We start from the raw sequence: 11,833 nt of genomic DNA, 5'->3' as shown, positions 1-11,833 counted from the left end.
AGGAATCTGGGGCCTGTTTGAGGAGATTGATGCGGTCATCGAGGAAGAGGTTGGGATGTCGGGCATCCGTGATGCAGAACCTAATGAGCAATTGCAAAATTGGACCTCCACACCGCTCCTGATTTCCCGTGCAGCTAGGTAGAAAAGACATGCGCTTATGTTTGTTTTTAAAATCAGTGGTAGTCCGGAGGAGGCCTGAGACCCACCCTTTATGCAGTTTTTATTTGTTTGAAGTTTTTAAATTCCCTTGTGATGTTTAAAAAGGCAAAATGGCTCTTGGCCGTGACAATAGTTTGTTCTTGTTTTTCAATTTAACTGAAAACCTCTTTTATCAAAATTTGTTTACTTATCTATTTATATTTTATTTTCCTAACTTTGTTTGTTTATAATTTCAGTAATATTAATTTAAAACCTGCCAATGTCATGTCATGTCATGAACCGAGTGAACAAAATGAGGCAGGTGATGATGAGTGCAAGGAATATGAAGAAGAAAATGAGGTACTCGAACATGTTGCCTAAGAGTTTCGACAATTTGAGAATAAACACAAGCCGAATTTGGAAGAAAATGAGACTGTGAATCTCGGAGATAAGAAGTGTGTCAAAAAAGTAAGAATCAGTGTCTATCTCACTGAAGCTCAAAGAAGGGACCTGGTTCCCTTGCTCAGAGAATACATCGATGTATTTTCCTGGTCTTACAGAGATATGTCGGGGCTAAGTACAAACATGGTGTCTCATAAATTGTCGATTAATCCAGAATTCAGTCCGGCAAAATAAAAGACTCGAAAGTTTAAGCCTGAGTTGAGTTTGAAGATCAAAGAGAAGATTACCAAACAAATCGAGTCTCAAGTAGTGGAAGTGACGCAATATCTGACCTGGTTAGCCAACGTTGTTTCGGTTGCCAAGAAGGATGGAAAAATCAGAATTTGTGTTGACTACACAGATCTCAACAAAGCTAGCCCGAAAGATAATTTTCCATTGCCAAACATTTACATTCTCATTGATAATTGCGCCAAGCATGAGATGCAGTCATTTGTGGATTGTTATGCGGGTTATCATCAGATCTTAATGGACGAAGAGGATGCAGAAAAGACAATCTTCATTACGCCCTAGGGTGTATATCATTATCGGGTGATGCCTTTTGGTCTCAAAAATGTCGGCGCTACTTACCTGAGGGCTATGACAACCATCTTTCACGATATTATTCATAAGGAGATCGAGGTGTATGTAGATGATGTCATAATCAAGTCCCGCGAGAGTTCGGATCACTTGACTCACTTGAGGAAATTCTTTGATCATCTACGCCGATACAATTTGAAGTTAAATCCCGCCTAATGTGCTTTTGGAGTGCCAGCCGGCAAGTTGTTGGGATTTATAGTCAGCAGGAGGGGCATTGAGTTTGACCCTTCGAAGATCAAGGCGATTCAAGAATTACCTCTTCCGAAGACCAAGAAAGAGATGATGAGTTTCTGGGAAAGCTAAACTACATTAGCCGGTTCATAGCTCAATCCACCGTGGTGGATGAGCCCATCTTCAAGTTGTTGAAAAAAGATGTCTTGACCAAGTGGACCGGAGTATGTCAAACCGTTTTTGATGCCATCAAGAATTATTTATCCAATCCACCGGTGTTGGTTCCTCCATGAGAATGAAGTCCGTTGTTGCTATATTTATCGGTCTCGAATAACACATTTGGATGCGTGCTTGGTCAACATGATGAGACTGGGAAGAAAGAGCGAGTCATTTATTACTTGAGCAAGAAATTCACTCCATATGAGGCTCGTTACACTTTTTTGGAGAGGACATGTTGTGCTTTGACTTGGATTGTTCAGAAATTAAGACATTATTTGTCTTCTTATACCACATACCTTATTTCCATAATGGACCCGTTGAAGTATATTTTCCAGAAAGTAATGCCGACCGAAAAGTTGGCTAAATGGCAAATGCTTTTGAGCGAGTTTGATATTGTGTATGTGACTCAGAAGGTGATAAAAGCATAAGCCTTGGCTGATCATCTCGCGGAGAATCCAGTTGATGAAGAGTATGAACCGCTCAAGACTTATTTTCCCGATAAAGAAGTTGCATTTATGGGTGAAGATATTTCTTAAGCATACCCTGGTTTGAGAGTATTCTTTGATGGAGCGGAGAATCACCAAGGAAGAGGTATCGGAGCAGTCTTAGTATCAGAATCTGGTGAGCACTATCCTATGGCGGCTAAACTCCGATTTGATTGAACGAACAACATGGCAGAATACGAAGCTTGTATCCTCGGTTTGAAGATGGCCATTGACATGAATGTTCATGAGTTGCTGGTCATTGGAGATTCAGATTTGCTAATTCACCAGGTCCAAGGAGAATAGATCGTGAAGAACCCAAAAATCACACCGTACGTGCAGTATATACAAAAGTTGTGCAAAAGGTTCCGCAAGATTGAGTTCAGACACACTCCCAGGACACAAAATGAGTTGGCCGATGCTCTCGCCACCATTGCCTCGATCATTAAACATCCAGCTACAAGTTGTATTGATCCTTTGGATATAGAGGTAAAAGAGCAGCCTGCCCATTATTCACATGTTGAAGCAGAACCGGATGGTTTACCTTGGTATTTTGACATCAAGAAGTATTTGGAGACTGGGACTTAACCTGAGAATGCAACGTTCAACCAAAAGAAGTCGATGCGTCGTATGGCCCTCAATTTCTTTGCAAGTGGGGAAATCCTTTATAGGAGGACTCCAGATTTAGGTCTTCTCAGATGCGTTGATGCTAGTGAAGCCGCAAAGCTTCTGGAACAAATACATGTCGGAGTCTGTGGTACTCACATGAATAGACTCATTTTGGCGAGGAAGATCCTCTGGGCCGGTTATTTCTGGATGACTATGGAGCATGATTGTTGCAAGTTTGTGCAGAAATGTCATAAATGTCAAGTACATGACGATTTGATTCGAGTCCCGCCTCATGAACTCAATGTTATGAGTTCGCCGTGGCTGTTTGTAGCTTGGGGCATGGATGTCATTGGTCCAATAGAGCCACCTGCCTCCAAAGGACACAGATTCATTTTGTTTGCCATTGACTACTTCACCAAGTGGGTGGAAGCAGCTTCGTATAAGTCGGTAACTAAGAAAGTTGTACTTGATTTTGTTCGTAACAATTTGATATGTAGGTTTGGGGTACCAGAATCCATCATTATTGATAATGGAGCGAATCTCAACAGTCATCTGGTGAGAGAGATATGTGAGCAATTCAAGATTACTCACCGGAACTCAACCGCCTATCGTCCCCAAATGAATAGAGCTGTAGAAGCCGCCAACAAGAACATCAAGAAGATTTTGAGGAAAATGATTGATAATTATCGAGGTTGGCATTAGATGTTGCCATATACTTTGTTGGGTTACCGAACGAATGTCAGAACATCAGTTAGAGCTACTCCATATTTGCTAGTATATGGAACAGAAGCAGTTATACCTGCAGAAGTTGAAATACCTTCATTGAGAATCATCCAAGAAGCTGAATTAAATGATATTGAATGGGTTCGCAAACAGATTGATCAATTAACATTGATTGATGAGAAGAGAATGATTGTTGTTTGTCATGGACAATTGTATCGACAGAGAATGATTCGTGCTTTCCGAAAAAGAGTAAGAGCCAGGATATTTGAAATCGGCCAGTTGGTTTTCACACGTATTTTCCCTCATCAGCATGAGTACAAAGGGAAATTCGCACCAAATTGGCAAGGATCCTACATGGTTCGCAAAGTGTTATCTAGAGGTGTCTTGGTCCTGTCGGAGATGGATGGTACCGAATGACCGAAACTGATCAACTCAGATGTTGTCAAGAGATATTATCTGTGAAGTTTCAGTTTGTATTTCTGTCGTTCCCTTGTAATCATTTATTTGCTTGTAATTGCTTTGTTTAGAATTTAATCCCTCTTGTAATAAACTACGTCTGACCTGAATTCTCAAGAATGAGATACGTAGGCGGCCTATGTCAGCCTCGATCACTCTTTTATCCCCTTTTAATATTTCTTTGTATTTGAACTACGTTTGACCTGAATTCTCAAGAATGAGATACGTAGGCGGCCTATGTCGGCCTCGATCGATTTCTTTGTAAATTTCCTATTTTGTTAATCCTCGAGAAGGGGAACTACGTTTGACTTGATTTCTGCCTCAATGGGATACGTAGGCGCCACAAGGGCTCGGTCATGTCTCCCGTAAGATTTTTATTTTTCCTTATAATAGAAACTGGGACAGAATTTTGAGAAGGACTCAAAAATTCTCAAGAAGAAGATTTACTCCAACAAGTCAAGACTGAAGATACTTTGAAATTTGCGATTGGGACAGAATTTTTGAGAGGATCTCAAAAATTTCGTGACTTGATCACCAACGGTTAAAGATAAGCCAAGACAGTTAACTGGGACATAAATTTTTTAGGATGACCTCAAAAATTTCAATAGGATTGATCGGCAGTTTAGAGCAACTTTGAATACTTCCCAACAAGTAATCAGATAAACTTCGAGACATCAACTCCAAATGGCGTTCATTAAGCTTGACGCGACATGACACTTGGCAGTGACCTTTTCCAAACGTTACTTTTGAAAATCTATTTTTCTTAAAAACTTTTCCCTCATGTTTCAATTATTTTTGCATAAAAATGTTTTGTCTTATCTATCAAGAAGCGGGAGATCGAAGAAATCAACCAGAGATAACCAGATAAGGAGCAGATAACCCAAGGAATCGACACAGATCAATTCACTTTAAACTAACAATTTTTCTGTAGATGTCGGAAAAGTTTTATGCTTCTTATACCAAAGAATTGAGAATATGAGTAGCATTATTTCATTCAAATTCTCAGCAAAGCGAGGATCATAATGAACATTGCAACTATGTTCGGAGATGGAACAAATGAAAATCGTGAAAAAAGCAATATTATTATTTTCCAGCAACTAAAGATACATGGAAGACGTTTATCTACATTATATTATCAGATATGATAATATTCTTTCCCGGAGAGTCATTTATATCGTATTATCAAATGAGATAATACCACTATCCCAAGGGTCATTATTTATATTGTCGATTGAGACGATACCGCCATCCAAAATATACCTGGGAGATCACCTATGTTGCTCGGTGAAGCATGATCTTCGTTTGGTATCAGGGAGGCATCATCAAAGGAAATCATGTATAGCAAGAGAAAGAAGTTATGCATAGCAAGAGAAGGAAATCATGCATCGCGGGAAGAGATTCATGCATCGCGGGGAAAAGATCATGCATCGCGGGAAAGAGATTCATGCATTGCAAGAGAAAGAATTCATGCATTGCAGAACAAATTCATGCATTGCGAGAAAAAGATCATGCATCGCGGGAAAGAGATTTATGCATCACAAGAGAAAGAAGTCATGCATTGCAAGAAGATAAGTCATGCATCGCAAGAGAAAGAATGTCATGTATTTCAAAAGAAAGAAGTCATGCATTGCAAGAGAAAGAAGTCATGTATTGCAAGAAGAAAGAAACTAGGCACCGCAAGAGAAAGAAGTCATGCATTGCAAGAGAAAGAGTCATGCATCGCAAGAGAAAGAGGTCATGCATCGCAAGAGAAAAGATTCACGCATCGCAAGGAAGGAAGCCATGCATCGTGAGAAAATCAACATCGACTGCATCATTGTCATTTGTAAGAATATTTTAAGAGAACCGTCAACAACGACGTCAAGAGAAACTATCAACATATTACATCATCCTACTTTATTGCTTCGATGTCAAAAGAAGAGTGCATTGAAGATTATATTACAAATATAATGTACAAGCTTTATTTGCTTTACGTCAAATCCGATAAAGTTGACGTCAATGTTCAAAGAGAGAAATTAAGTGTCGACACGGTAAAAGACACTATATCTCCATTTGAATTGCATTTTTATGCTAATGAGTTTTATCTCAGTCTTTGTCGAGAGCATCCGAGAGGATGAATTCTCAAAACAAACCACAGGTGCGGACGACATCAAAAAGGATGCAGCACAACGTGGAACTTTTTCTTAGCAGCGAACTGGGATATAGTTCAAAGAGGAGTGTCAAACTCTTAGAACGCGAGCAGAGGAGCGACTTCCACCACAATCAAACCACACCCCTATCAGAAGGTATGTGGGTTTATCTTTGGGTTTATCAATTCCAGTTTCGCATCCGGAAATTTTTTATCTCTACCGGAAGCAGCTTTCCAATATGAGTGACAATGCACTATGGGATTTGGAAATTATATCCGTGTAAGTTCTTAATTATGGGTGTGGAGCGCGCCACATTCATGGTTAAGAGGTTGCAAGCCTTCTTTTCATACTCAATTTATTTTTGTCACTCTTCTCGAACCGAAGGATATCTTAGCATAAGAGATTTCCTTTTCAACCGATTGAGTTGAACTACAAGCAGCCTGATTCCTTAAGTTGAGGGATATGTAGGCGGGATCAATGTTGAAACTCGGTTGTATTCTAACATTCGCTCTTAAATCTTATTCTCGAGCATTCTGATGCCTTCATAATTCGGTATCATGATGGCTTTTGAATTCTTTCAAAATCGTGCGTGAAAATCAAGTATATCGAACTACAAGTGGCCTGAATTCTCATATAGCTTGAGATATGTAGGAAATCCATTTTTTGGGATTTGGCCATAATTCTTAAAGTCCTTACCAAATCCCTTTCCAAAGACGGAGATGTGGTCGATCAAAATTGGACCAGTCAATTTCATTTTTCTCGAATTTCTTGCATCAATCCAAGTAAAATGAGGGACAATTGTTGACACCCAATTTTGACTCTCCCCGATAATAATTAATTTTCGAGCTTATTAATTTCTAAACGTTTCTAGAATAATTAGCTTTATAAAATCCAAATAGTTTCAAGGTTAGTTTAAATAATTCCAGTCGATTTTTATAGTACTTTGAATAATAAATATATTTCATATAATTATATACGTAATGAGTATATTTTATAAGTGTTTGAAAATCATATCAAAGATTTTTGCTTTGCTAAAATAAATGTTTTATTAATTTAGTTTTAGTTTGAATTATGGTTTTTGATTTTGAATTATTTAGTTTATGTGAAAATCGATTAATTTATAATTAAGCTAATTATTCTATCTCGTTAAGATAAAAAAGCTCATAAGCTATAATTAAGCTAATTATTCTATACACGGCGATACACGGAAAAGCGCACAAAAGGCAGTACACTACCTCTTATTGTCTTTTTCCTCCTGTCCCTTTCAAAATCCCGGTCGCAACAGCAAAGGGGGACACAGAATCGTCCTTGTCAACTCGAGATGAGGCCACGTTGAAGCCCTAAGGATGATTGATCAATCCCAAGCATCGATTCGCCCTTTCCTCTTTCGGAATGGGTTGAAATCGCAGGAAAAAGGTTGTCTTCCTTAAAGGGTGAATTTTTTTGATTTTTGAAATAAAAATAGGCTTTGTATCATCCGAATTTTCATTCCTTTCCCCCCATTTTCGAACCCTAGTTTCTTCCCCTATAAATATCTCATCCTCTCCACTGTGAAAGGGTCGGAAATTTTGAGTTAGAAAAAAGCTAGAAAGAAAAGTTGAGAAATAGAGTTTTGAGAGAGGTATACTCAGGCAGAAAACAAATATTAAAAATTAGCCAACATTAAAAGGGGAGAAGCATACTCAAACCATAGTTTTCGAAGGCACAAAGAGACGAGAAACCTCGATTTCACTCATTCTTTGCTACCATCTGTTTTTGCCTGTTCATCCAAGTTCTTGGAATCGCATTTTGGTGGTGTCGGAAGAAGCTCGTTGTCTCTGCCCGTTTGTCTTCAGTTCAACTGCCTGGAGAAAGGTAATAGTTCTTCCTTCACCCATGTTTTATTTTGATTCTAATCGTTATGCAATGAGCCTATCTCTGTTGATTTGAATATGAATATTCATTGCCTTTACTGTTAGAATCTCTGACTGACTTTCGTTATATTCATGCTCTGTCTTATCCCAAGTTCCAAATCGGGTCATCATTTTCTTTTCTGTCTAGAGTATTAACATATATGTCATTTTGAACTATGTATTCACCCTAGTTCAACTCTTGTGTCTCTTTGTTCTTAAACATCAGTGAGGTCTTCATGATAGCTTAGGTTGGTCTTTAGAGTCATTAATTTGATATATTTTTTATTTTTTTAGCAAGTTGAGCCTCTGTTTGATTTGAAAGTATCAACATCTTGGGCATGACATTTTGTTTTAGCATAATTTTGTTGTTACTGCTTAACAATACCCTCACCATGTTTAGTTGTTTGAATATAACGATAATTTCTCCTAAAATGATTTGGCCTGCTGCTATCTTTAAAATTTGTGACCTTCAAGCATGATAAGTTAGCCTCATTAGGTTGTGTCGGCATTTTTATTTTTTATTTTATTTTTATAGCATTGTAACTTGTTGATTATGGAATATGATTTTTCTATGGACATTTTGAATCACTGTTGATTATTGGCTAAGCATTAATTTGTTCTTGTTTTCCCCTTTTAGATTTTGTTGCTCATAAGCGTTTGCTCGTTACCATTAAGTGTCCTAGTACTGTTTTGTCCATTTTGTCATCTGTTAGGTTGATTTAGTTGTCTCTCTCAAAATCACCTGTTACTTTTGGGTCCAGTAGTTGAAATGGTAGTATTCTCAGTTTTGATTTTTCAAGTGGCTTTCATTTCAATCGAATTACATCTTATTTAAGTTATACTTGTTTGTTTTACTATTTTGTATGCTAACTTCTTGCCATTCTATTGCATGTGAAATCTGTCTGGGTCCTCGCGGACTCTACACTTGCATTTTTCTTTGGGTCATGGAGGCCCAATTCTATTTTCATCGAGTCGGCCAACCTATTAAAATCGACGAACAGGTCCCGAAGGCGAAAAATAAAATATTGAAGTAGATCGGAGAATTGAAAAGATTGGGTCAAAGGTCCACTCTTAATTACAAAATTTTATTTTGTTACTTTTGGGCCTTAGCCCACTTATCTATTGTCTTGCTAGAATTTAGGACAGGTGAAAAGTTGGGCCTAAGGCCCAAATAATATTCTATTTTATGTTAGATTAGGACAGGTGCAGGTGACTCAGATGGGCCAAAAGTCCAAAACGAAAATGGGCCCAAGTATTGGTCAAGGCGGACAGAAAAACCAAACTTGGGCCCAAGTCTCTCTCCCTCTTTATTTTATTGTGTTTGTGTGTTTGTTAATATTGCCGCTAATCTTAAGTTCAAAAAATTCAAATCCCCGAAAGACGCCCATTTTGATTTAACAATTTAACTAAATCAGTCATCGTTTAATAAGACTTAAAGAATAAATTTTGCAGATTATCCCACTTAGATAGTATTCCCGGATTTTCCCCTTTATCCCCCTTTTTAAAACGGTTCTAACTATAAAAATTGCTCGATTCAAATTAAGTTAATTTTTTTAGCCAAATAATTAATTGCCGGAAAATTACCACATTAACGGTGTTCTAGATGCTTTAAAATCCTTCCTAGAACACTAATAAGAACCCCGAACCCCTTTTAAGTTTTCATTAGATTTTTGTTTTAGTCTTTTGAAAACGATAGTTTTCTTAATTTTACTTTAAAATTAAGTGGCGACTCTGAAACCAGTCTACGTATATTTCCTAAATAAAACAATAAAGACTTTCATATGTATCACCATTCCATTATTTATGAGATTTGAGGGGAAAAAAAGGTAATTAGCTTCTAACGTAATAGAATATGTGCAAATAATATTCAACTTATTACAGTAGGTTGTCTTTTCAAAATATAATCTCTTATTTCAATTATTTCACCACAGATACACCCTGAATGTTTTGTTTTACTATATACATATGAATAGTTTGTACTTAAAAAGATGAAAATAATTTTTATTTTTCATATTTGAAAATAATTGGAAGAACATACCATGTCCCGGATGAAGAAAAAGATTTATACTGCCATCTCTGCCACTAACCTTAATATAAATATTACATATTACTTCATTAAAATAAGTAATATGTATTACATATATATGAAGAATGAAAATATATAAAATTGTTGATTTTGCGCAGATAATTTCATTGATATATATGCCTTACCCCAAGTGTGATATAGTTGTTCACAATGGACCATGGCCTTGTATTTTGATCCTCTCAATCATTAGCAAAATTTGTTAGAAACTCCAAAAACCATGCATTAAAATCATCTTTGATAACAACCCTCAATTATGAGATACATATACGTGTGTCACAAAGTGCATTAGATTTCTTTGAATCATAATTTGGCATTTTTTACCTAACCATAAGTTTTATCTTTATTGTTGAGCCCATGTTCTTTTAATAATTGATTAGATTTGTTAGGAAATGTTGAAAGGGACTTAACTAAGATTTTGTTTAGGCTTTCTATGGTTATTTATAGATGATGAAAGACTAGACCTTTCTCGTTCACAACATGCATGTTAGATGAAATTTCAATTTTTTTGGGTCATGAATAGTTCTTTTTAATTTATAAGGTAGAGAATGACTGCATTTAAGAGAGCATGTCCCATATATTTCACAATACCAATCAATAATATATGAATGGTGTCCATCAATTTCTTAGTCTCATTATTACTAATATGTTACAATTTTCTTTTAAATTTAGTTTGTGGATAATGAGTTTCACTAAAATCATGATGATCGTGGAAAATTACTATGAATATTAGATTATTGGCGTATCTCATATGACAAAAGATTATGAAATTTCATCATGAATTTTCTACAAATCAAAATAGAAAATAGAAGGCTTCATATTCAACAGTATAACAGGTCCGATCTGGCATATCTGGCTCAATATGGATAAATCCAGATAGATCGTATGATGTAAATTTGAAATTCTTTCTTTTGTATTCTTTAATGACCAACAATTGAATTTCGTAATTAAATATTGAGAAATAGCCAATTTTATTCTATCAGAAAGATTAGATTTTGATTTACTTTCATTTTCTAATTTTTGTTTTATTTTTTCTTTAGCTCTAACTTTATTTGGTCCAGACCCATTTGTGCGCTAACCAAACTTTGTTTTTGTTCTTTATAGATTTGAATGAATAAAACTGACCCACAGGGCCATATTTAAAAAAAAAAAAAATTAAAAAAATCTTTTACCAATCTATTTTTTTTTTATCATCCTTTAATGATGGTTACCAGTAAATATTTTTTGGTGACCTCATAGTGTAATTATTTTTTACGGTCTCAGTATATATAAGTTATTAAGAGCATATAGTATCGAAGAAATTTGCTCATTTTGGTATGAAAAATTAGTGTAATTATAAGGTGTCATTAAGTTGATTATATGTTGTGAAATAGGAGAAGATGCGTGGAGTTTTGATGTTACACAAAGTGAATTTGGTTCACCATTTGATTTCTTCTGTATATTCAATCAGGTGAACAAGTTCTTCCTAGACATGAATGTACAAGGACAATTTGATTGGTTATGAAAATGTAAAATAATAGAAGTTTATAGACCAAATAAATAGGTAGATTATCCACTTATAACTTTTTTGGTGGATTGCAAACAACTAAGAAAAATATGAATACATACATGCATTAACATAATTAATGCACTTCCCATTTTAAGGTGGTCCTTCAAATACTCTTACACAAAAATCATTAAAAATGACCCGTGAAATAGTGATGGCTCATCAGTGTTGACCATCATTTTGTGCTGTGCAGTCCCATTCAAGAATGAGGGAGGCTTTAGTTCATTGCACATCTCATTCAATTCAAAATCTTTGTAGTACTCCCACCGTTTCAATTTTTAAGTTTTTTTGCTTGATTGAACGCAATTTTTTTTTAAAAAAAAGAAAAGACTATTAAATCTTATAAT

At 36.0% G+C, this 11,833-nt stretch overlaps 1 protein-coding gene across 1 annotated transcript; it reads left to right on the top strand.

Annotated features, from left to right (window-relative positions):
- Nucleotides 1-2,870: 2,870 nt before the first annotated feature.
- Nucleotides 2,871-3,797, top strand: LOC107063108 (uncharacterized protein K02A2.6-like). The gene is made up of 2 exons (XM_015314555.1): nt 2,871-3,348; nt 3,433-3,797. The coding sequence occupies exons 1-2, from the start codon at nt 2,871-2,873 to the stop codon at nt 3,795-3,797; spliced, it is 843 nt and encodes a 280-aa protein (XP_015170041.1).
- Nucleotides 3,798-11,833: the final 8,036 nt, after the last annotated feature.

Source organism: Solanum tuberosum, unplaced genomic scaffold (genome assembly GCF_000226075.1).
Source record: "Solanum tuberosum cultivar DM 1-3 516 R44 unplaced genomic scaffold, SolTub_3.0 scf00307, whole genome shotgun sequence".
NCBI classification, from domain to species: Eukaryota; Viridiplantae; Streptophyta; class Magnoliopsida; order Solanales; family Solanaceae; genus Solanum; species Solanum tuberosum.
The sequence above is the reverse complement of the archived record's forward strand: the minus strand, read 5'-3'. Positions and strand labels throughout refer to the sequence as shown.